Raw genomic sequence first — 25,035 nt, forward strand, 5'->3', positions numbered from 1 at the left:
TAATAGGACAATACAAAATCGACGCCAAGAAAAAGCTATTTATTTCTTATATAATTTAAGAAAAAAACAAAAAAAATGTATATATATAAGACGAGTACTTTTGTGCAAAAACATCGAATATAGCCGGAAGATACAAATTAAAGGAAGTGTTAAAACCCCGCACCAAAAATCGCAAAAAAGACATGTGAACGGAAAAAATGCATATTATATTGTTTGGAGGACACATATGGCAATTCGTTAACATTTATTAATGTGTATTCGTCTGCCTACGAGAACGATAATAATTAGCAACCTGCACAATAACTTTCTTTAAAAAAAAAACAGCAAAAATCATAATGTACGCATAAAGCAATAAAAAATCTGTATATAGTACATAAAAACGCTATACCTAAGTATATACTTAAATATAAAAGGAAATAAATGCCTTTCGTCTTCAATCGTTTCAGCAATGGTGTCTATTTTTGGTAACCCGTACTTGGTCAATAACGCAATCAAACTAGTTCAAATATCAACAATTCTTACCGCACGGGATAAAAGCTATCCAAAAATAGAGACAATTTTAACTTAAAATTACATATTGCACAAAATAAACAATTTAAAATTGAGACTTTAGAAGAACACTAAATTAGTCAAAATTTCCCAATTTTTGTCGAGTATTGATAGTGTTTAAATATCGGTCTCTTCTTCAAATTGTTTATTATGTCCTACTAGTTAATAATAAACGCTCTATGGAAAATTAATAACACTGTTTTCCTGTACAATTAAAGCTAAAATATAATCGTGTAATATATTATTGTAATAAAGTTTTTTCCCTAAACAAATTTATTAGACCATTGCAATCCGCTGTCGACGTTCGTCTCTAGTGCATTTTTTTTTTAGCTGCTGCGCCGCATAATATACTAAATAAAACGAAATAGGTCGCTGGCAGTCTCGATGGAGGAGGCGGTTTTTAATATTTTAATAATTAATCCTTATTAAAGTGGTGTTGGGGCAGTGCCTGCAAAACCAAGCTTAATCACTGTGGAAAAAAGTGAAACTAAAATTACCTTATGCTTCGCGGGATTTCTTCTCTTTCTTCTTCTTCAGGAATGATGGAGTTCTTAAACCTTTCTTTTTCTTCTTGTCTTTTTTCGGGGACTCCTCAGATACAGAACGATCCTAAAATTAATATTGATTGTAACGTTTTTATAGTACAACTGCTGAAGGCTGTTTTTTTTATCACAACACAAGGATATTAACTGTCACTGTCACTTGAAACTACTACTACTCACCTCCTTACTGCTCTGTGATAAAGTGCTCATATGAGCATCCGATTGGTCCCCGTTGACCGTGTTTTCACCTAAAAAAGAAACTTTTTTAATAAAAGTTCCTACAAAAAACCAATCACTACCACCATCGAAAGATAATTTTGGAATAACCAGCAAAAACAACACACAAAACACAATTTATTCCAACAAAATCTTCGAAATTAGTATAGCATTACCTGTGATTAACAGCCCCCCACAAACCATTAGAATTGGAAATATTTACATTATTCACAAACACCAAAGACAAACAAGTTATTTATTAAAAACTAGCAAAACGTGAAAATAACATAAAACAAATACAAAAACATATTGTGCAACTTAAAAACTAGAACCTGGCCTGGTCAAAACCCATCCAGTCGCCTGAATCATTTAAGTTTTCTTTGTTTTCCTCCATGGAATTTCTCTTTTCGACCCCGCGAGTTGTAAAGACGATATTATTAGTTTGTGAAAATGTCGCGGATTGAGATTTAGTGCGGAAAAACTGGACTTGACTAGAAACAACAATTTTCCTGCATTCTGGACTCTCTGGATTAACTTCATCGTCATCAGTGTCGTATAACACTTCAAAGTCTTCAGAAGTTACCGAGCTCTCTGATTGAGTGTCGTCCTGACTGAAACTTAATTTTCGAGGTTCCTCCTTGATGGGTGACAATACGGAAAAAACATTTTTGGGAGTGTCGAAGTCCAATAAATCTGCAGGAGGTTTCAAGGGGATGTCATCCACGTTAACAATCACCCGCTTTGCTGCGGTTGAATCGGAGGCCCGTGCCGGTGTGGGACTTATAGCAAACCATAAACTGTCCGATGTTTGTTTAGAATTTTTGTGAAAAGCTGTGATCGATTCATTTAGACACTCTCTGGTGTCCTGTTTATCTGGAGTGGATTGGGCCAAACTTTTTTCAGATAAATCCTTCGAAAAATGTTTGAACTCGTCAGACTCGATGGCATTGAAAAAGTGATCCAATATGTCGGACAAATACTCTGAAATCGCAAACAGTTTGTCCGATACATTAAAAGTATTATCAAGGGACGTTTGATCGTTTTTGAATCGTTCATCATCACCCAGCATTTTCATAACGCAGTTGTTTATCTCCAAGTAGAGATAGTTCAACTCTTCACTGCTTTGGGTCTCTTGGAACACCTCGTCATAGTATTGCTTTAATTTGTTAACTAACTTTTGAATGTGTAGATCGCGGTTGGCTTCAGCAAACACAATCAAATCGTCAAGCTCCAGTCCTTGATCGACTAAATGATCAATAATCATTATGGAGAGACGGACTGCACGTTCATCTACATTGTAATCACTGGAAAGTGTATCATTGTTAATCGTGCCGGATCGATCATCAAATCCTTCATCAACACTTTTAGACTCGTCCATGTTACGACGTTGTAAAATATGTTTTACTTCCTTGATCACTCCAACAGCATCTTGATAGCCATTGACCACTTTTAGGAAGTTTTCACTGAAATTGAATACAGAGTTGTCAGAACTGTTTGTAGCAAGGCTCGTGTGATGTTTCGTGGTTTCTTCCGATTCGTCTTGATCAGGTTTCGGATCACTATGATCAAAAATGCTGGATGAGGGTTCGGATGATTTCAGATTTTCCGCGCAGCTGTTTGTTGTCACTTGAGGGATGTTTTCCATTATAGCCTCTTGATTTTCTGTGGTTGGAACATTGTAAGTTGCCTCATTGTGTGACAGCAAATAGTCTACTTGATCGGTTATTTTAGTGTCAGCAGTAAGGTTATCGTTCAACTGTGACAACCCACAGGGATCATCTGGATTGTTTTCAATGTCTTTACTTTTAACTTCTTCACTTTTCTTTTGGATAATAATGGAGTACGTTAAGTTATCATTCGGCTCGTTGGAATCGCCATTGTGTCCTTTTTCGGTAGTAGCATTTAAATTCTCAGTAGTAATAGGGTAGGTTAAGTCATCTATAGACTTTGATTGTGAGTGGTCATTTTGTTTAGTTTGGTCGTTAACCCAACCTTCACAAACAGAACGACACTCTTTTTCATTCTTATTCTTAACAAGGCAGGTTAGATCCTCCAAACTGTTCTTTTCGCTACTGTTTAAACTAAAAGACAGATTTATCAAGGAATTGGACAATTCTGCCATACTTTCACCAATTTGGTCATTTTCTTGGAATTCAACAGTGTCACCCAGTAGTTCAAGTGATTTGACTTCATCATCGCTACCAACTGCTTCATTTAGTATATCATTATGTAAACTATCTAAAACTTGTCTTTCAAAAGAGCTGGTAGTGGCTAAATGTAACGTATCGGTGTAGTTATCAACCAACAACGGTGTGTATTGGATATTTTCGGGTATGGCAGATCTATCGAAGTTTCTAATGTACGAAGTTTGACTAGATTGATTACTCAACAAGGGAATTTCAACTAAATTCAACGCCCTAGCAAAGGGATTGATAAAAGCTCGCAAATTTTGTAACGAAATATCCAAAGCGACTGAATGGGTTCCATCTATACTGAGCGAAACAACTGGACGTTGCGATTGAACATAAAAGCTTCTTGTTAAGGTTTTGATCAAGGGACGTTGAATTTGAACGTATCGGGTGATACGAGCAACGTGAAAATGTACTGGATTAGGCACAGCGTATGAACCTTTTGGGTGCCCAGCGTGACTGTACGTGCGATAGTCGCAATTTTGTTTGTTATGGGTTTCGTTAGTTAGTACACCTGGAAAATAATGGACCGGGTCAAATGCGGAATGTTATTAAATGTTACCAGAGCGATCTGTTCTTTAATAAGCTGGTTAAGTTCTGTCCTAAGCGTTAGTTAGACATACAGAGGATTTAACTGAAGTAGGATATTAAGTAAATTTGCAATTGCAATCTTTGAAAAATCAATTAAACTTTTAAATTTGCACTCGTGCACAGTTTTGGATTATGCTTATAAAAATCGTACTTCAGCTTTAGTCATCACACCACAATTACCAATACCACTAACAGAGAAAATTTAAGGTTGCAATACTACTTACTTTTGAAGCTGTTGAACGACGTTCTTTCAGCCCTTAGGAACTGTTCTACTGGCGTATCAACTAACATGCGAAAGAGGAAAAAAATCATGCAACTACTGAACGCAAAACTAACAAATTTTTAAAAAAATTCTCTAAACTAGGTAATGAGACTTACCGTCACTTAACACCACCTCGGGTTGGCTCGGTTTAGGAGCGGTCGTCGTTTCTATCCGAAGGATTTGAGGTTCTGTTGGTAATTATCAGTAAATTAAAAGGAATTTACTACCAACAGGGACTTACCATCTCTACTTTCCTCTTCCGTTTCGCTAGTAACCGAAGTGGGAGATCTCAAATGCATATTGTCGAATCGTTTGTTGATTTGAGCCGATGACAATCCGTCAGATTCGCTGTAATCCGTATCGTCTAGACGACAACAAGTGGTAAGATTCAATTATACACTGGTTCAAACAAGTCTTACAGTCTCCTTTCGCTTTCCGCTCCACCACCTTCTTGTAATCTTCGAGTTCTTCATCAGTGACGGAATCGAAGGGATTTTTGGCGTAGGGGCTTTTATAGACCGTGGCGTTGTGTTGGTGACCTCTTTGGATTATTCCTTTCGATGCGGCACCCATTAACACCACTTGATCACCTAAGAAAAGCCGGTTACTTTAGTGTTAGTGTCAGTTTGACTAAAGTCAGCAAACCGACCTGTTTGGGTAACTGCAGCGTCTTGCATTTTTTTCGCTTCTTCCCATGTAACCCCTTCAAGAATGTGCGATTGTGGACCAGCTGACTTTTTATCTGCTCTTCGATAATCCTTAATCTACACAAACATCATCATTTACTGTAGCTACTGCAAAGTGCGACTAAAAGTAACGTCGTACTTACCTGCTGTTGTTTCTGTTTAAACTCTTTAGGATTAGTGCCTTTAGGCACAAATTGCAACACGTCCTCGATTTTAACAGGGGTACTGGAATGACTGGGAGATGCTTCGGCGACCCACTGAAACAGCAAAACCAGTACTTTAACGGTACGATTAAAATCAAACGGGCATAATAAAGACTATTCGAAAACGAGAATTAAAAAAGGTGTGCCTGTAATTTGTGCAAATGTCAATACTGGTTTTGCTGTTGCGGATCGCAAAGAAACAGTGTAGAAATGGAAATAAGACGACAAAGGCACGCACTACGGACACACTTTTTCAGGTCAAATCGATAAAAAGATAATCAAAATCTCAGGTTAAATACGGTTTTATTTTGCCCAAGCAAGAAATTTGTATATTATATAATATCTAAATATAGATAAATAATATTTGAGAGTGTTTTTCTTAACAATTGCCAGTCATATCATCAAAGACTAGAATAGGTGAAAGAGTATTACCAAACTAGAGACGTAATGTCTCCAAATGTTTATATTTCAATAAAGGAGTGGAGAATCAGTGGAGGAAAGAATTTTAAGACAAGTGTGTTAAAAATTTTGGAATATTTACAATGTGAATTAATAGTGTACAGGGTGTTACAAATTCGAGACATTAGCATTGCTATCTCAGGCAAAGTTGCCTCCATTTAACTAAAAATGTTCTTTCTCGTTTCAAAAACAGTGTATGAACACCCTGTATCTGGAGCACAAAGCACTTCCGGACACACGTTGTCTTGAACTGTTTGTTTGATTTTGCCAGGAGAATCTCCCCTAGGCTTTTGTCACAACAATTCTGAAACACCCTGTATTTATAGGTCATTACCAGTGAAATCCTGTCAATAACATTTTGCTTTTTATAGCTCCATGACAGTTGTAAGATAGCCTTCTACTTGAAACAAGTAATAACTGTTTCAGACTGTCAAGGGTTTTCTTTAATATGATAATTCTAATGTAATTCATTAATATTTCCTAATTTACTTGCTAGTAAAACGACTATCCTAACTTTGGAACGCACCTTAGTTGTGCCATTACTTCTCAAAAAACTCATAAAAGTTAAATATATACAGGGTGTCCCACGACGAAAGACATCGATTGATATTGGAAAAAGTATAAATAGGAGAGTTTTGAAAATTTGGCAGGATACTGATGTGGGCATGCCCAATCTAACTAAAATATTTTCAAGATGGTTGCACTTCCGTTTATACCGGAAGTCTATCACAACTTTCTTATTTTAAATAGAACACCCTATATATTATTACATATTTGGATTCCCCACAAAATTCTGACCAACTTTTGTGTACAATGCCCTATGCCTATCTCTAGCCGTTTTCGAAATATTTGATGTTTTTCCAAAAAAGTGACAGTTGCAATGCTCAACATATTTTTGTACTCTGTCAAAACCGTATTTCATTTTGCAATGAAACTTTGGGTTATTGTAAATAAAGGATCGTTTTATTAAACTGAGGGTGCGTAATGACCCATTTGTATACAGGGTTGTCAAAAAAAAATCATAAACTTGCCACTAAAAAAAATGAAAAATATCAAGTTTTTTAAATAGAAACCCACATTTTTATGACGTAATCATTTTAAATCCAACCCATTTCGTTTTATTTGAGAATTAACCTTAGGCATAGGGCATTGTACACAAAAGTTGGTCAGAATTTTGTGAGGAATCCAAATATGTAATATATAGGGTGTTCTATTTAAAATAAGAAAGTTGTGATCGACTTCCGGTATAAATGGAAGTGCAACCATCTTGAAAATATTTTAGTTAGATTGGGCATGCCCACATCAGTATCCTGCCAAATTTTCAAAACTCTCCTATTTATACTTTTTCCAATATCAATCGATGTCTTTCGTCGTGGGACACCCTGTATTCTAGAGCTTATGCAAGTTAAAAAAAGGAATGAAATCTGGAATTCGATGTGTCCTAACTTAAATTATACCTAACAATTTTACTGAACCTATATTAAGAGTGTTCAGTTGACACTGAGTAAATTACAGGACATCCATAATTGAAACCTAAACGCCATTATTTTATAATATAAAGCGTGAACGATAAATAGACCCTAATAATATCGAGTACACAGCTGAAAGCTTGTTTAAAATGCAATAATTAAAGAAGCTGAATTTACTTATCCTCAAACTTAATAATCTCTACCTTAGTTATCTTCTTTGGGTCGGGGGTGCCAGTTTCTAAAATTTCGACTTTTTGGTACACGTTCGGGGAATTGAGCCAGCGGCTTCGATCGTGTCCTTTTCGTCCACCTTCCAGTTTCTTCCACAATCTGTGACACAAACCATCGTTTAGCTTGCGTCTCATACACAAATTTAATGCATAACCTACCCTTGTTTGTACAGCTCCTCCTCTTCGAGTAAATAGCCCAAAGAAGACACCGCCGGCGGCAACTCAACGTCATTTTTAGGCCTGGGCGGGTCCCCTTTGATCAGAGGATGTCTGTATATGTATCCGGTGCGGAAGCCGGCGTTATCGAGCATGCGCATCAGCGCTTCGAACTCGACTCCACCCACTCTCCATTTTCTCTCCACTTTTCCCTCCAAGATGGAGGGTTGGTCGGGTCGTGGCGAACTTTCGGGAGCTTTGTGGGCGGCATCGTAAATCTTTTTGCGCGCTTCATCGTTCAGTAACACTAAATTGTCTACTCCTACTGGAAGAAGCTTGAGCTGCGACTCGGACGCCAGGATTGTGTTACGTGCGTTGTAGAAGGCTTCTTCGATGGTTTCTCCACAACAGAGAGCGCCTAAGTATTGAAATTGTCTTGAAACAAAGTGGCACGATGAGTTTAATCTCCAACTGACCTTGATTGGACAGTAACAGCACTTTGTTGATTGGCCCTAGATTTCTGGCCAACTTGTCCTTTTCGTCCGCGTCTAAAAGTCCGCCCAAATATGGGTGGGTGCTGACCTCGCCAATAACGACGCTTTCTTGGCTAAGGGGCAATAAACCTTGCTTGAGCGCTGAAACCGCCACCACGGATGGGGTGTGCACGTGTATAATACAGCGCAGGTCTGGACGTGCGGCGTGAACCGCCGCGTGCAACGAAAAAGCAGTCACGTTTACAGAAAAGTTGGTGGTGCCCTGTTCTAGCACGTTTGCCTAATACAAATTTTGTTAAAATTTTTCAGGGTACGATTGATGAGCAAATTACGTACTTGCATGCCAACTTTAAGTAAACTAGAGGCAGTGATTTCATGGAAAAGCATCCCGTAAGGATTGACCAGAAACTGTTCATCTTCCTGATTCAGTCGGGCAGTGATTAGAGTGTTAGCACCCTGAGTCCATCCGTATAAATCTATCAATCTGAACACAGCAGCCAGTTTACATCTCAGTATTTTCTCGCCTTTTCCGTAACCCATTGATTCGATACCTGATGGTAAAAACTAAATTAGAAACTTGCTTATTGCCTAATTAGTTTTTATGTTGCGACCACTGTCCATTACGTAACGACTACACAAACAAATAGAGGTACGGTTAGGAAATAACCGATTAAGGGCATTGTGTACTGACATTGAGGCTAAAATGATACAGCGAATTGGTCGTGAATAGTCCTGTTGAGACTATTTATAGCCTTGGTGGCATTATAGAACATTCTCTTCTTCAATATTGTTGCTAATCCAATAATGGCTGGCACAAAGTGTCAAAGTGTGTGTGTGTTCTTTAATTAACCACAATATTTCTATCGAATAGGTGAATATTCAAGCATAAAGCTATTAACCTCTAGCAATTACGTGAAAATTGTACACAACATTACAACATAACCGTGACTCATTGTTAATAGGATCAAGTTCTAGCCTTTCTCGCGCTTATAATCACGTTCACTCGTTGTGTTTTAAAATGAAAGTTGTCTCAAGTTTTGAACATTGATGAGAGCCGATTTATTATGGTAACTTTTACGTCCAGCAGTGGATAGATTTGTGATTGGTCAAGAAGAGCAGTCACATTTACCTCGAATGTCGTTGATTGGTATCACACAACTTGAACTTTTGAACACGTTGCCAGCTTGTTTGTTTACACCGACCATATCGGAGATTTGTTGCAACAAACCACTAGTTCCCGAGCCATCCCTCAGTTGCGTTTCTATGATTCGTTCCAGTTCCTACAAATTAAGTTTTTGTTTCAGTTTTTTTTAAATGCAAACAAACCCTAAGCGAAAAAATGGCATGACAAAACCTATAATTACCTCTCTGAACAGTTTGCTGTTCATGATCATTTCGACCCTCTTTCTTCGTTCCATTTCACGCACGTCGGCGTCAATGTCTGCGGGTCGCATCCGTGCCCTTTCTTCATCGTCAAGCAACCCATTATTGTCCACAACACCATTGGTCTGCGGCGGCAACTCGTCCGCCGTACTAGTGTCCGTCATCGTGTTGAAAGTTTAGCCAATCTGCAAAAAAATGTACGAATCACTGCACAAACAGTTTTTTTTTTTGTTGGAACTAATAAACTCCATTTCGTTTTTATTATAGTACAAATAACTGTCCTATTTCGTGAAACTGTACCACTAGCCTGTAAATTGGTAGTACATGACCTAAACATTAGAAGCGTGTGGTTGTAATGAGTCCTTTTACAAAACAGCGAGCAGACGTTGGCGCGTTAACGGTACCAGTTTATATAGCAAAATAAAGTAGTTCTTCAATTCAAAGTAATTCCTTAAAGAGAAAAACGACCGAGAAACAACACAGTACTGTTAACTGTTAGTCACTTGGCGTTAAAAAAGCATGAACAGTGTGGTATTAAATTTATGAAATCGGTCTGCTTCGTGCTCGCAGTGTTGGAGACAAAATGCACGGTTGGTCGACGTTGTGTGCCACAAAACGATTTAATAATAATTGTAGCTGAATTAATTTGATGACGTTCTAATAATGGTTGAGAGTGTTTTTAAAATAACCAACACAAACAAAACAGAATCATAAATAATCGTTGATGCTTTTAAGCTGGAAGAATTTACCACCTAAAGAATTCTAGGCTATTTATGTATGAAGGAAACCCAATGAAACCTCAGGATTTAAAAATATCTCACATAAACAGAAGGTTTAGAGTGTCTAAGACTCTACCTTAGTATACATAAAAATATCATATTTATAGTAAAACCAATAAGGGTGGATACTGCCTTCACCCTCGCTTCACCCAGGATTTTAGGCGCCAACTTGGACGGGACTCCGTTATCGATCCCCTAGGAAAATGGGGTTTCAGCAACACGTGGAGGTCGATGCCTGGAACTAGTATCGAATTTATACGCAAAGTCTATACTGAGCCAAACTGTTAGGTCACATCAATTAAAATCGATTTTGAAGTCAATGAACTAAATTAATTATTATCGCTTCCAGCTCAAACTAATACCTAAATATCAAAGTATAAACATTGTAGGACTTCAAGGAATCGATGACGTAGCTATTATTGCACTCTTATCAGTAGTAAACGCTTTGGAGAATTGAAGCCATAACCAGAAATAAGTGATTAGCTTTTAAATTTCAGTAGAAATGAGTACTGAAAAGTTTGAACCATCAACCTGTGCTGATTGAGATTCAAACCTAAATAGGTCGATTACTTAATACACTCTTTATACGTCCATGGATAGCTAATGAAATGGGCTTTCCAACGATATTGCAACATTAGTGTGTAACCTTTTGTATATTCTAGCTACTTATCAAATATCTGTCTTTTGCAAGATAACATAAAGCTTCGAACGTACTTAAATGTAACAAATACAAGTGATGGTTCTGGCCACACTAATTTTTTCCAAAATTGTTTGTCCCACCCCAAGAGCAGTTCAAAACGGTTCTGTTCAGTGGTGCAAACTTTTAAGACTGAAATTGATTGTACACAACCAACTAGGCAAGAAAACCAGATACAGAAATAAAAATTTCAAAATATACTCTCAACTCAATCAATTACCTAATATACTTTTTGTTAAATTTAGACAGACACACCCTGGAAACACAGAGCCACTTTTTATTCACATATAACATGAAAGGGCCCCAAAGAACGACAATATGGGTTAATTAAATTAACCGCAAAAGTTTAGTGACCTTTTCCCTTATCCACTGCTAATCCGCTAACCCAGATCCGTAACTGATATTTTGGTCATTATTTTCATTTTAACTGTTGCCTGTCGGCACTTTACCGTTATTATAACTTAACCCAAGTAAACACAAACTTATTAACATTATTGGTATTGGCAATTTACGATGAGCTCAATTATCTAAAACCCACGCAACAGTCTGGTGACTAAATTGTGGGCCCAAAAGGTGAAACGGTGCAAAATCGATCAATTTGTAAATTGAAGCTGAAAGATCACGACTTGCAATCTTATCGGAATTTTCTATTTGTAATTCAAATTGAATCTAAATAAGTGCGGAACAGGTCGGTTATCTTTGCGATAATGGTGTGTTTGCTCTTCGAGAATAGTCTTAATGTAATATTGTGTTTACTTCCCACACTTGATAATACTCCCTAGATTATACTTTATGTAGTATGTTACGTTGCGGTTCAAAGGCATACTGATGACGACACGCGTAGGAATACGCATGTCGTTGCCGGCTTGATCAGTGGCAACACTGCATCAAATCGATGGGGGTTGAATAAAATAATGAGCAATGAACTAAAGTGATTTTAATTTACAGTGACTTAACAGAGCAAAACGAATTAAAAATATATCAAAACACGTCGCCAACATATTCTAATTAGGTATAATTAGTTTTATCCGACGATTCTGGTCTGCTGGAAATCAATTGTTTGCTACAACAATAAATCTTCCTAAATGCGGTTTGTTTTTAAATGAAACAGGCAGGAAAAATAGAAAACACATGTTTTAAATAGAACGTTGGCAGGCTACAACAATCCTTAACCTTAATCTTGAAAATCCGGAAATATACCGAGTGTCTCGGCCGCTCTTTGTGAAAATTTTTAAATTGTACGTGAGTAATGGCGCAGACCGAAGGAATGACAAAAAAAGCGGTAAAGGCGCAACTGAATCTAAACGCATCTGCACCAAACATAAATATAGCCCATAATTTTCAAAGGCGTTGCAGCAACAAAGCAGTCCCAGCATTTAAGAATAAAATAAATGAGAATTCTGTAAGTACATTTAAATGTCAATGACCTTTCAATAGCGATGGCCCCTAGCCGATGATTACCTCGTTCTTATACCATCAAAATAAATCGATAATGGACAGTAAAGTTTCAAGCAAGAAATAGTCGGTAAAACAATCAGAAAATTTACAGGAAAGTAATATGAATATTTACATAATAAATATAACTTATGAACATAATAAAAACTTATGTTCATAAGTTTTTCAGCCACATGAAGCAGCAAACAAAAATAACTTACGCAAATAACCTTTAAAGTCTTGATTTAAACCGTAAAAATGCATCTAATCCTCAAAAAACTCAATTTCCACAATACAAACAAACGCAAACTGTCATCACTATTTCCGCCATATTGGAATTTTTGACAAGCACGTTTCTAGTATAGTAGGCGGTGATTAATAGGACTTCGGATCCAAAGGTCACGTGACTTCCGTGTGAGTTTGTAATCATGGTGTCATGTGATTTTTAGATCATAACGCCTTTGGATCCGAAATCATGAGCACAACGCCTATCGATTAGCAATAAAAAAATCGGATTTTAAATTCGATGAGCAAAATGTTGACGGAAAATAACTATTTATGCTAAGTCTACATGCGTAAATCTCAGTGTGATTGGTCAAAAGCTCGCTTTCAGCTGGCTGCTTTTTTTGACCATTCCCAAGCTACCAAATAGTGCATTGGTAGAATTACTAATTATAAAAACTATTCAGATTATTAACTAAAATTCAAAAATAACACAAAAAATAAAACATCGCAATAAACCACAAAAAAATATAATAAATCTAGCCACACCTGTTTGTTCATACTTAAATAGGTTATAAATTACATAATCACTGTGAATATGGTTGTAAGTGAAGCATTCATTACTGAAACCAATTAAACGAATTTTTATAACGTGACAAGGACGATAATTTTACTAACATTTGTGTACTCAGATCTCCACAGTCTATTAATAAAAGCGTGTCATGCATTATTTAAACAAATTTCGGTAAATATACGGTGTGGGAGCAACCAATGTAAGTGTCTGAAATGTTGTTGCTACCAACCATTCTCTCAGGACACTCCATTAAAAAGGAAATTAATAATATTGAGCTTGTATTGTAAGGAACAAAATTACATGGAACTCGATATCTATTAAAGGCAAAATTATCACCCAATTGAGGATAATTATCCGTTTTATCTTGAACACGATAACGCCAATTATGACACTTTAAAAGTTCCTGTTTCTCTCACGTTTCGTATGAATTACATTCTCGACTGGTTGCTTCTTTAAAATGTAGTGAGTTTGAAGTTCTTCGATTTCCTTCTCCATGGCTGCATCCAACAAGTCGAATCTCTCTTTAAGTTCTTCATAGGAAAGGTCCTTCAGAAAACCAAAATCAGTGTTGACAGGTTTAATTCTTTGTAGTTTAGCATCTAACGGTTCAGTGTCTTGTGGTTGTTGTGGAACTATATTGCTTCCGCTTGCCATACCCATTCCACTGCTGCTAGCCACTGCAGCTTTTCGTGCTTCCTCTTCTGATTCTGCCTGGTCGAAATGCTGAAGAAACCACGGTTTATACTTTTTCGTTTCTTCCGATTTCATAGTGCGTTCTCCATCTTCGTCGTCACTATTGATAACCACCATAGTGCCTAAATCTGACTGGATTGTAACCATAGTGGCACTTTGGCTGTTGCTTCTATTGGGCACTAAAGTAGCTTCGGAGTCTCCTTCAGCCAATGCAGGTTTATTTTGGTTGTGTAATGGGCTTTTACTGTAGTTTTGATTCTTTCTAATTTCGCAAGCTTCAGAGATCATTTGTGTCAAGGCTTGAGTACCACCAGACTTCTGCAGGAAATCATGCTGGATTAGATCAGTGGCCGAGGCTCTTGCACACGGATCCTTAACCAAACATACACTGACAAAGTCTATGAAATCTGCACTCCAACGATCAGGATCACGAAAAGATGGCGGCGGCTTAGTAGGGATCATAAACACCGCTCTCATAGGATGAATATCCGCGTAGGGTGGTTTACCTTCTGCCATTTCAAGAGCCGTAATTCCAATACTCCATATATCAGCCACGCAGTCGTATCCAATTTCTAAAATTATTTCCGGTGCCATCCAGAATGGGGAACCAATCACAGTATTTCTTTTGGAGATTGTCTCGGTCAACTGTCCAGCCACACCAAAGTCAGCCAGCTTCGCATGCCCATCCGTATTCAACAAAATATTGCCAGCCTTAATATCTCTATGAATTTTCCTGTTGGAGTGTAAATACTCCAATCCTTTCAAAGCGTCGGACAAAATAGTAGCTATTTCACACTCAGTTAAGGTCTTTTTTCTTAAACGGATTATATCGGAAACGCTACCAGCTCCGCAATATTCCATGATAATCCAGAGATCAGTATTTTTGAAATAGCTTCCATAGTACCTGACCACATAAGGACTATCACATTGCTGCATTATCGATATCTCTTTGATAATCTCGTGTAAATCCGTGTCTAAAGGTACTTGTTTGATCGCCACTACACTATCAGATTCCTTGTGCAGGGCTTTGTACACGCTTCCGTAAGCGCCCTCACCCAATTTACAGATGATATCAAACACCTCGTCTGGCTGTCTGGTCAGACTTTCCTCGCTAAGCATTTTCAGATTGCTGGCTGACATTGTTGCGGCTCTTTTCACTTTAACGTGGATGAAAGGCTTTGTTCATTCTTTAAAGTTTTGGATCCTTTGGTTCGGCCAACCTAGAAAGACGACCTGAGACAATAAATAGGCTGTGCACGTTGGTTTTTGGTTAGACAGTCAAACTACCGGCTTAAGCTGTTAATTGTTAGTGGTAAGTTACAGTTGTTATGATTTGGATTCAAGTCCACGAAAAGGAGTTAAAATTTAATTCTTCCTACAATCCAAGATTTTGTATATGTGTTTGCTGACTGGTTATAACGTGCTAAAGTCGTGGCAACACTGCTTGTCAACTGTCAGCTGTATTTTTATGTCAGTGGTTTTAAATGGGGGGAAATGTCAAGGGTTAAAAGGTTAGATTATGGTAAATTATTACTTTTTTTTACAAATCTTAAATTATTACCAGTTCAATTTTTCATTACTATCAATAGACATTTTTAAGTGAGGTCAAAATCAATTACTTTTATATCCTATTGTCCGGCACCAATTTATTTGTTTATTAGTATCATTGAGTAGATAATAAAATTACTAACAAGTGAGTACTTATTCTCAATACATTACTACTTATCTACAAGGTATTACACTAATTATTTAAGGATAAGTCATAAGACTATAAAGGAGATAAGTGATTAAAAACCATCATTCAAAAATTCCTACAATGTTTTAAATAGGAAATACGCATAATCTTCATATTCAGTGGCATTGTTTTGCTTTTAATAATGCTTGTTGTATGTATCACTTTCAACCAAATTTCAGTCATTGCAAGGGTCATGTAATCCTCTCCTCTGCTTATTCCAAAACGCCAGCAACGCCGGCTGGTTGTGTAACCAATAAACAACCTTTGCATTGGAAACGAGATGAGATCATCCTTTATAATACCAGTCTGATAACAAAGAAGGAGATTGGAAGTATGGGCGTATACTAAACATATTAATGGTTGTTTTCTCAACGTAGTGGGCCATCGCCTTTGTGGCCCTCTTATTAAATACAGATTAACATCTAAAGAGTGGCCAGGGACAAACTATTAATCTTGGGGTTTTTGGTAAACAACTTTTAACTGAACCAACTGGATTACCTTATATTTTAACACTGCACTGTTTAGCACATACTTAAACGCTTTGGCTATGATTGTAATGCATTGAAAGTGTTTACTAGGAAAATGCATTACAAGAATTCCAATACAGGAAAATTACAGCTACTTAACTATGGGGAATTAACGATTCCGTCGTCGTTCTTTTTATGGCAGGTATTAATGGATGACAGAAGCCAGCACATAAATTTAGTAATAAAATAAAATATACAGCAGTACCACATAAATATTTTATTTCAAAGAAGGGCCTCAATCCAATTCATCCATCTATGAGAAAACTCCTAAGTCTAAAGCCTAGTATCTGTTTGAAATAACTAACTAATCAAGACACAAACAGAAGTTGAGATTTGAATGTGACAGATTATGCCTAAAAATATCACAGTCTAAACCACACTTACAGCAAGTGTCAGTGAAGCAACCATAATAAACAAATCATAACCTAAGTTGTAAAAAATGACAGCTAAGAATGTCAAACTTGACAATGACATTCTTCCTATTAAGCAATGCTGCCACATTTTCAAAACCTAAATACTAAATTTTTATGGGTCATTGTTCTCCAGTCCATTTTGATACTTTTTAGTTTCAATTTTTCCAAACTAACCCTTAAAAAGTAATAAAAAAGTGACAATTTTGTCTTTACTTTACCACTTACATCTTTTAGATCAAAATTTCCCAAAAATAATGTGCAGGATTTGCCTAAAACTCTCAGTACAGTCACTAGTTTGTGATTGGTTAAAAAAAAGCAGATTTCAGCTTGGTGTTTTTTTGACCAATCACAAACTGCAAACAGTGCTCTAATTACTGCACTAGACTACACCATCAATTCAGGAATATTCAGTCAGAATTTAAAAAAAAAAACTACATTTTACTTTATAATAACTTAGGTAACACTTTGGTGTTCCCAATAATAATTAAAAGTAAGCATTAATGAACAAACATCATCTCAGTACACTTGACACACCCTGACGTCAGAAATTGTTGCCCATGAGTGGCGGTTAATACAAAGGTATGTTTAACCAAATATTTATCTGGTACATGAAAATTTAGGGCCTTGAAAGCAAACTTACCGTTTTAACTGTTGTCCTGCGGTATCCAATCAAGTCTCCCGGTGTACTTCACAGCCCGAAACCAGTTAAAACACTCTTGTTGTCACTGATGGGATTAGCTACGCCCCATCAAAAAGCGGTCGCCCGGCAGTTTACCGAAATTAAAATTATCGGATTTACGTTTGCAAGTTTGTCAGATTGAGTTTAAATAAAGTGTACTTTTTGACCGGAACTTTGATGCATATACACGTACGACACCGACACTCAAAAGCAATCTTCTCGTTTACCGTTCCTCCTCTCCTCCTCTTTCACGATTCCCCTAAATTGAATCAAGTGGAAACGCTATCAGTGAAGCGCAGGCGTCTGTCAAATTTACGCCGCCCGGTTGCCGTATGCAACTTTTATGTAGATTTTTTTTGTAATTTTTTTCTGTTATAATATAAAAAAATGCTCTACTTTCATTTCAAAATTCATGTTTGGTACTTTCAGACTGCAATTTAAAGCTAGTAGACAGTAACTAAGTTAATTGTGACTGGTAAAGTTGACAACTTGCATTTTCATGGCCACTAATTATTATTGTTATAAAAGCAGCGTAAACTGTGGCAACAAGGGATGCCGACCAAGACCAACGAATTTTAGTCCTTATCGCCATATTGCAAAAGGACTATTTTGGAACATTTTTACAAATCAGAAACACTAGCGCTCTACGTAAAAAATCGCAACTAAAATCGACGTTTTATTCTGACGTTTTTAATATGTCTGCCGTCAGGTCGGTGTTGTTTTAAAAACAGAAAAAATCAGGTAAAAATTCGGTTTTTTCCCATTTTTTTCGGTGTATAAAAAATCACAATTTTTCTAGACAGATTTCAATGGGTCGTCGCAGTAGGTCAAAATCTCCTTACACTTTGGGCAGAAGACGGGACAAAGAAAGGGACAGAGAACGGGATAGAGACAAGGAACGACACAGAAGGAAAAGGTCTAGGGATAGGTCGCGAGACAGGGATAGGGAAAGGAGACGTCATTCCCTGGAAAGACGACGTGTGTCGCGTTCAAGGAGCAGATCCAGATCGATAGGCAGGAAAAGTCACAATAACAATTCCGTTCCGGAAAGACCAGCAGTGACTGCGGCCGATTTGGTCGGGAAATCCGAAGAGGAACAGGAAATGATGCGATTGATGGGTTTCTGTAATTTTGACACCACCAAAGGTAAAAAAGTCCAGGGGAACGAAATTGGTGGGGTGCATGTGATCCTCAAGAGAAAATACAGACAGTACATGAACAGAAAGGGGGGTTTCAACAGGCCCTTGGACTTTGTAGCTTAAGTATCATCTATGCATAATTTGAACAACCACTATTTACCTCACTTTCATCAGTTGTACATTGTATGATTGTTCATGGAGCTAGCCAAGAACAGGAAAAAGTATAACAACAATAAGTACTTTTTTCAGTGACTTGTGTACAGCTCCAGAGTTGTCTAACATGTAAACTGTGGCCCAAGCATTACTTACACAAGTTAATGCCTCTTTTTATACCTCACAACACTTTCAGGTTTTTTTACATTGTTAAATTTCTGTATATAGCTCAGACACGGGTTGTTCATATTTTTCATAGTTTTATTTATATCTTCTCTCACACAATTTGTTTATTATATGCTGCTTCGGGATTTTGTTAAGTTGGCTCAGTAAACTACAGATATATTTTATTGGGTAACTAACTAATACATTAGGCAGCATAACAAGCAGCAAGATTGTTCAAGTTGTGTTGGAGTGTTGGACTATAGTATTGTGTAGAAGTTGACATGTGCAGTGTTTGGGTAAATCACAGCACTGTTTCTGATTAGTCAAGAAAAAGCAGCAAGCTGAAATCTGCTTTTTTTGACCAATCACAAACTACTCACTGAGCTGAGATTTACACAAAAGCAGCACAGGTAAACTTAGCAAAAAGTGTATAATTAATACAGTTGAGTCTAATTTTTTATGGATGGATGATAGATTTTGTTGACACCTACTACCCTCTGTGCATTTTTGTGGATTCTCAAAAAGGAATACGAACTAAATTTAGGTAAAAAACATAGACTTAGATATTACTAATTACTTTATAAGTTATTTGTATAATACAGTGATTGTTTTTAATTTTTTGTTGTATATTTTTACCCTGCTCAATATTGTGCTTTAACAGTCACATCAAAGTACAAAAATTGGCCTTTAATTTTAGTGAAAAGTATAAGTTAGGGTTTTGGTATATCTCTTGTTAAAAGACAGAAAAAAACAACATTAGAAGACAAATTAAAATTTATAATATAATAATAAGGCAGAAGACAGATTAAATCAGTGATGGAATTAATAAATAATAATAAAACTAAAGCAATTAAACTAGTGTTAAAAAAAGCAGGAAAATGATACTTAATATCTGTCTGAAACAATGTCAGAGTTACTGTGATTACATTTTCTTTTTGACTACAGTGGGCACTCGCACTCCCATCAACTGACATAGGTTATTCCTGATTGGTCGAATTTCATCCACTGGAGACTCCCAGTTTGTTTCGCTCACAATTTGCATCACATGATTCAAATTATCTGGGGGAATGCAACTGCTGTCGCCCGTTACCAGCAGTGATTCGTACAGTTTAGCGGCCGTCGATCGTCTCACATACGGTTGACGATGACATAAGAGAATGCTCAACTGTACTAAAGCAGTTTGACACACATCTCCAGAAACCTGCACCAAAATGATGTTTACATTGCATACAGTTTTCAGTGACTGCTTACCTGTATAAACTGACAAAGCACTGCAATTCCATCCATGAGTTTGTAAATATCTTTACAACCTGCCAACTCTAATTGGACAAGTTTCAATAGTCGTCTATTAAAGTCGGAGGTTTGATCGGAGATAATGCAAGTCAGACAGCCTGAATCAAATAGTTTATCCAAAAACCTAAGAAAATTAATATGAAGCAAGTGCAAAATATTCTAACACAATCATGAGAGTACCTGAATAGTGGTACTATAACGCGATCTTCCTTTTCGTGATCAACAAACACTTTAATGATAGTGTCGCAAATTCGTTTTATTTCTCCCACACCTTTAGATTCTTCCTGTTGTTTTAGGTAGGTAAACAGTGACGATCCGGAACTTTTCACCTAAAATGTTTCCTCATTAACCTCGCTTACAATAGACTGAGCAGTAAAATTATACTAAAGACTCTGTTAAACCTCCAACACTGCAAATTAAACCCAGCAACACATTGTAAGTGTAGGGTTCAAACTGAAGTAATTGCACAAACTTAGGAAAAGTAGCACTGGCGGAATTCCAGTTAAGCAAATTACACTCGTCTTTAGGGAAAATCACAGTTAACTCGTCGTAATGTTCAATGTTAGGCACTCGAGGATTGCTGAAAATTGACTATAATGTCTAATCATGTGGTTAATAAGGAATTAATGCAACTTGTAAATGAAACTGTAGAACACTCTTCCAGATTTAGCTCTCGTGCGATCAATTTTCTCTACAGCTTGCTGTGCTATGTTTGACAAAATCTTATTCATTAATTGGCAGGTTAATACCTCCGGATGACGCTCTGCTAACAGCAGTGTGATTCCCTGCAAGTAATTTTTATACAAATTCTATAACTAATTTGTATAAAGGAGTAATAGAACCTGTAAACCAGCTACGCAGGCTTCTCTAACCCAGGCCCCAATATCACCTCGTTTGTCTTGGGTATAGTCTTTTAATCCAGTGAAAAAGGTATTGTAAATACGCATTATGTAATTGTCGCTAAGAACTAAAAATTATCTTTGGTGTAGTGTTTTGTATACCAGAGTCTTATTAGTAGAGTCCGGATTTCTTGAAATTTTGCTTTTTGACAGTTTGACAGATTTTTTTCTTCTTTTTGTAGTGAATTTAGTTTTTTATCCATAATTGCTGCTATTTTTTGTATGGTTTTATTTTGTATAGGTTAATTCACAATTGCAATAGCTATTGAAATATTGAAGGCTTCTGAGAGACAAAACTCAAAAACAATACCAATTATCTGTTGCAAAATGGGTAAGTATCAATTTATAAATTTAAACTGATGAACGAAAGCTTACAAAACAGTCTAGAAGCTTTTAAATCAGTCTAAAAACTTCCAAATGCTTTTCAACTTGATTATAGAAGCTCTCAAATGATTTCAATCAAGTCAGTCTAAAAGGTTCCGTATGCTTCTAGAGCAGTTTAACAGATTCCAGAAGTTTCTAGAATCGTTTACAAGGTTTCAAATGCCTCAAAAGCAGTCCAGAATGTTTAATGCTCTTTAAACTGTTCAAAGACTTTCCAAATGCTCCTAAACTAGTCTAAAAAGATTTCAAAATACTACAGAAACTCCAAAATGCTTCTAAAGCAGTCAATAGCCTTCCAAACGCTGTTAGAACAGTCTAGAAGCTCTCAAAACATTTCAAAAATGCTTTTAGAGCAGTTTAACAGCTTCCAAAAGTTTCTGGAACCGTCTAGAAAGTTTCAAATGCAGTCCAGAACCTTCAGTGATCCTAAAGTAGTCTAAAAGGATTTTAAAACACTACAGAACCTCCAAATAGCTTCTAAAACAATCAGAAGCTTCCAAAAGCTTTTGGAATAATCTAAAAGATTCCAAATGCTCTTCAACTAGTCTAGAAGCTCCTAAAAGATATCAAATAGCCTAAAAGCTTCTAAAAAATTCGAGAACCGTCTAAGAATTTCCAAATGCCTCTAAAGCATTCCAGAACCTTTCATATGCTCTTTAAGTAGATCAAAATAAGTTTGAAAGTTTTCGAAACAGTCTAAGCTGCTTCAAAAAATGTCTAGAACTTAAACTCAAAAAAATTGCATCTCTGAAAGAGTTTTATGCTTTTTTGGAGAAAATAATGTTGCTTTTTAAGCGCTTTTTTACAGGATTTTAGTGCTTTTTAATCCGGACTCAGTTGTTAGTATCTAATAAGAACAAAACTAATTTACTAACTTTTCCCAATTTCATCGGCCATAGTTGACACTACAGAGGATAAACCTTTAATTGCATCTCGTCTACCTTCAGCCCATTTGGCTGTGGTGACTGAAATCTTGCTCGCATTGATCAAGGCGTCGGTCACAAGCTGAAAATGTGACCGAAGCACGTGTTTCGGTAATGAACCCAGAGCCAAAGCGTGACCCATTCTGGACGACTGTTTGGCCTCCATAGAGACTTGGTCCACATACTTTTTTAAAATTTCTTTAATTTTCGTACTATCTGGTTTAGGGTAGTACTCGCTTAAAAGTACTGGAAGGGCAGTTACAGCCGCCAGACGTACATTAGCTACCTCGTACGGTAAGCAATCGTTTAACAAACCTAACCACTCTTCTACAATATTATTAGTTTTAATCTCCACTTTGGTTGAGTGAGTGTTTCCAATTACCTATGACTGGGTCATTATGAAATGGCAGCTTGGATAAGGAACATTTTTCAATAAAGTCCGAACAAGCCTGTTTCATTAATTCACCTCCTAAACCACGGAAATACATCTGTTTTGTGTATTTAAGTATTAAATTTTTAATGTCATCCAATAGGGCTGAGCTCAGTTTGTAATTTAAAATGGAAAGAGCATGCACAATTTGGCCTATTGCCATAACTGCACCATGACGACAATTCAAATCTATACTTCCAGTTTTTAGGAATAATGTGGGCAACACTTTGTCCACCATATACTGGGGAGCCTAAAAATCTAAGCCGTATAACCTGAAATAAACACCAGAATTCATTCTCACAACCTTGGGAGTGAGATTATGTAAAGTTTTAGCAGCTAATTCTCTTATAGAGACATCCCAATGATCCACTTTCCTATCCACTAAATGATCCACAAGGGAAATTGTATACTCATCAAATTGAGCTATAAAAACGCTAATATTTAAGTAGGAGTTGTTACGCACGCTAACAGCATAAAAATCTGCGGTAGTTAAAATCTCAATTCCATGAGGAAACGTTCCTTGTCTTCCAACATTTTCTTGAAAAGCCGCTGAAGCGGCCCTCCTACAATTAATCTACCCAACTCCCCATTAAACTAGGCAACTTACAAAACACACCTACACACCTCTTTATCAAAACAAGTCACAATCAACAAAGTGCTAGCGATATCACGAACGTACGGAGCCAAATCGTGGGGTTCGTATGCTCGGGCGAAAGCCCAACAAACATAACAAGCGGCATCTCTAATATGGGAACCCACGGAAGAGTAACCTTTAGGTTCGTCGTAAACCAGCGCTTTTAGTATCAAAGGTACCACTTGCGGTAACCTTTCCGGCAGAAGAAGACCTCTCCTACCTATACAATAAACGTTACAAATCGAATTTGGAACACAAACGTTGAGGAAATACCAAGTTCCGCTAAAGCTATGCAACCACCGTGCCAGGCGGCGTCATTTTCACGCGGACCTAACAACTCTAAAACTGAACCTACAACCTCGTCCGCGAGTTCTTTTGGTAAACGAGCCGTCACTCTACCAACTCCTTTTGCAGCTGACCATCTATAATTTAATCAAATAATCTTAAAACACAGTTCAAGACTTTCAAAGCAAGTTTGGGTGCATCATTACCTGACAACACTGTCTGGACATCTCAAACCGTGAATAACCTGATCTATAACTTCTTCCACTGCATCTGGAATATCAATAGCTTCTTCTTCAAGTTTCTCATTGTGATTATTTGCGGCAGTATTTGAAGATAAATCTCCGCCTGCATTAAGATTGGCGCTCAATGAACGATTACCCCTTTGATAGCGCCATGAAGCTATGCGCGGCGGTAAAAAGGTTAAACCAATCCTCTGGATAATTTTATACACCAATTTTTGCACATTAGTGCCAGAACTATCTTTAAATTCCGAATTGATTATCCAACTTAGTAGTTTTTCCGCGTGCGGTAAAATGTCCTCTCTTTTGCTGTGCTTTATAATCATAGCAATGCAGGCTAAAGTGCCGTACTTGACAAAAACACTGGAATCTATAGCCAAGCTTTGTGCTATGACCCAATCAAAAAATGGCACTAAATGTAGGCCTTTAACATCATTTCTACAAATGTAGGATTTAAAATTTTGACCATACTCTACCAAAACAATAAATCACTACCTGTTAACAAACTTGTAGGACAAAAATGCTGCAGCATCTCTACATTTATCAGGCACCATGGAATATGTCTTAATCACATTCAAAACTCTTTCCATAACTGATTTTTTTCCAGTATCATTCTCATCAAACCCATCAAAACGTGAAAGATCAAAAGGGACCATAACAATAATGGACAACCATAAAAGTAAAATATACCTAGTGGTCCAAGTATCTGAATCATTAGGGTCTTGTTGTTCTAGAAGGCACAGTACCGGCTCAAAATCGGCCACTTCATGAGGCAAGTGTTTTACTATGTCCTTGTAGCCTCTCACATTCACCACCACAAACATATAATTAAATGCTGCATGTTTCAACTGAAGCGAATTGCCACTGTTTCTTACAATGTCAATGAATTTTTCTAGAATCGCTTCAATGTGACTGTCCAACAAATGGGGTTGTTCAATGTACTGGCTTAAAATAAAGGAGAATTTTTCATATGCTTTTTCTTGAGTTGACCGGTCAGCCTCCATTAGGTTTTTCAGGTTGTCTATCATTTGCATCACTTCATCGTATTCGGAAAAATAATCCAGGGCACAGCCCAAACCGAAAGGTTCATCTTCTTTTGTGGTACTTTCTTCTAGGTTCACCATTTTTAGCAATAAATTCACAAATTATCTTTTTTAACTCAAATGTTGATTTTTTTAAAGTCTTGTTTTTGTTTTTGTAATTGAAGAATGTCAAGTGTCACTTGTTATTTTTTGTTCCTGCATTTAGATTTTCTCACGTGAGGATAGTTAACTGCTCTATAAAGTGGTCATGTGACTGAGTTTATTCA

At 36.9% G+C, this 25,035-nt stretch overlaps 4 protein-coding genes and 1 pseudogene across 6 annotated transcripts; 1 reads left to right on the forward strand and 4 right to left on the reverse strand.

Annotated features, from left to right (window-relative positions):
- Positions 1-24: 24 nt before the first annotated feature.
- Positions 25-17,447, reverse strand: hts (adducin 1-like protein hts). 2 transcript variants are annotated; one of them, XM_081981445.1, is made up of 16 exons: positions 17,144-17,447; positions 9,411-9,614; positions 9,176-9,326; positions 8,383-8,597; positions 8,029-8,326; positions 7,556-7,970; positions 7,370-7,496; positions 5,179-5,292; positions 4,999-5,113; positions 4,769-4,939; positions 4,591-4,713; positions 4,466-4,537; positions 4,312-4,371; positions 1,272-1,339; positions 1,047-1,158; positions 25-997 (listed from the first exon to the last, which is right to left on the reverse strand). In XM_081981445.1, the coding sequence occupies exons 2-15, from the start codon at positions 9,591-9,593 to the stop codon at positions 1,048-1,050; spliced, it is 2,223 nt and encodes a 740-aa protein (XP_081837571.1). In that variant the 5' UTR covers positions 9,594-9,614; positions 17,144-17,447; the 3' UTR covers positions 25-997; position 1,047. The 2 variants fall into 2 exon arrangements, with proteins under 2 accessions (XP_081837571.1, XP_081837572.1); XM_081981446.1 differs by lacking the exon at positions 4,312-4,371.
- On the reverse strand, positions 1,550-4,303 carry LOC145730293 (uncharacterized). The gene has a single exon (XM_081981449.1). The coding sequence runs from the start codon at positions 3,427-3,429 to the stop codon at positions 1,633-1,635; it is 1,797 nt and encodes a 598-aa protein (XP_081837575.1). The 5' UTR covers positions 3,430-4,303; the 3' UTR covers positions 1,550-1,632.
- LOC145730477 (serine/threonine-protein kinase 4 pseudogene) lies at positions 13,529-14,968 on the reverse strand (annotated as a pseudogene).
- Positions 17,448-17,765: 318 nt separating the features above from the next.
- On the forward strand, positions 17,766-19,254 carry ytr (U4/U6.U5 small nuclear ribonucleoprotein 27 kDa protein yantar). Of its 2 annotated transcripts, none has more exons than XM_081981477.1 (2): positions 17,766-17,923; positions 17,982-19,254. In XM_081981477.1, the coding sequence occupies exon 2, from the start codon at positions 17,992-17,994 to the stop codon at positions 18,442-18,444; it is 453 nt and encodes a 150-aa protein (XP_081837603.1). In that variant the 5' UTR covers positions 17,766-17,923; positions 17,982-17,991; the 3' UTR covers positions 18,445-19,254. The 2 variants fall into 2 exon arrangements, with proteins under 2 accessions (XP_081837603.1, XP_081837604.1); XM_081981478.1 differs by having other exon boundaries at positions 17,767-17,923; positions 17,986-19,254.
- A 141-nt stretch (positions 19,255-19,395) lies between these two features.
- On the reverse strand, positions 19,396-24,940 carry Tbcd (tubulin folding cofactor D). Its single transcript, XM_081981418.1, has 13 exons — positions 24,222-24,940; positions 23,694-24,164; positions 23,476-23,624; positions 23,193-23,422; positions 22,873-23,142; positions 22,521-22,818; positions 22,091-22,465; positions 20,775-20,899; positions 20,566-20,717; positions 20,317-20,512; positions 20,113-20,261; positions 19,891-20,056; positions 19,396-19,840 (listed from the first exon to the last, which is right to left on the reverse strand). The coding sequence occupies exons 1-13, from the start codon at positions 24,848-24,850 to the stop codon at positions 19,562-19,564; spliced, it is 3,489 nt and encodes a 1,162-aa protein (XP_081837544.1). The 5' UTR covers positions 24,851-24,940; the 3' UTR covers positions 19,396-19,561.
- Positions 24,941-25,035: the final 95 nt, after the last annotated feature.

Source organism: Ips typographus, linkage group LG6 (assembly GCF_016097725.1).
Source record: "Ips typographus isolate SLU linkage group LG6, UJ_Ityp_2.0, whole genome shotgun sequence".
NCBI classification, from domain to species: domain Eukaryota; kingdom Metazoa; phylum Arthropoda; class Insecta; order Coleoptera; family Curculionidae; genus Ips; species Ips typographus.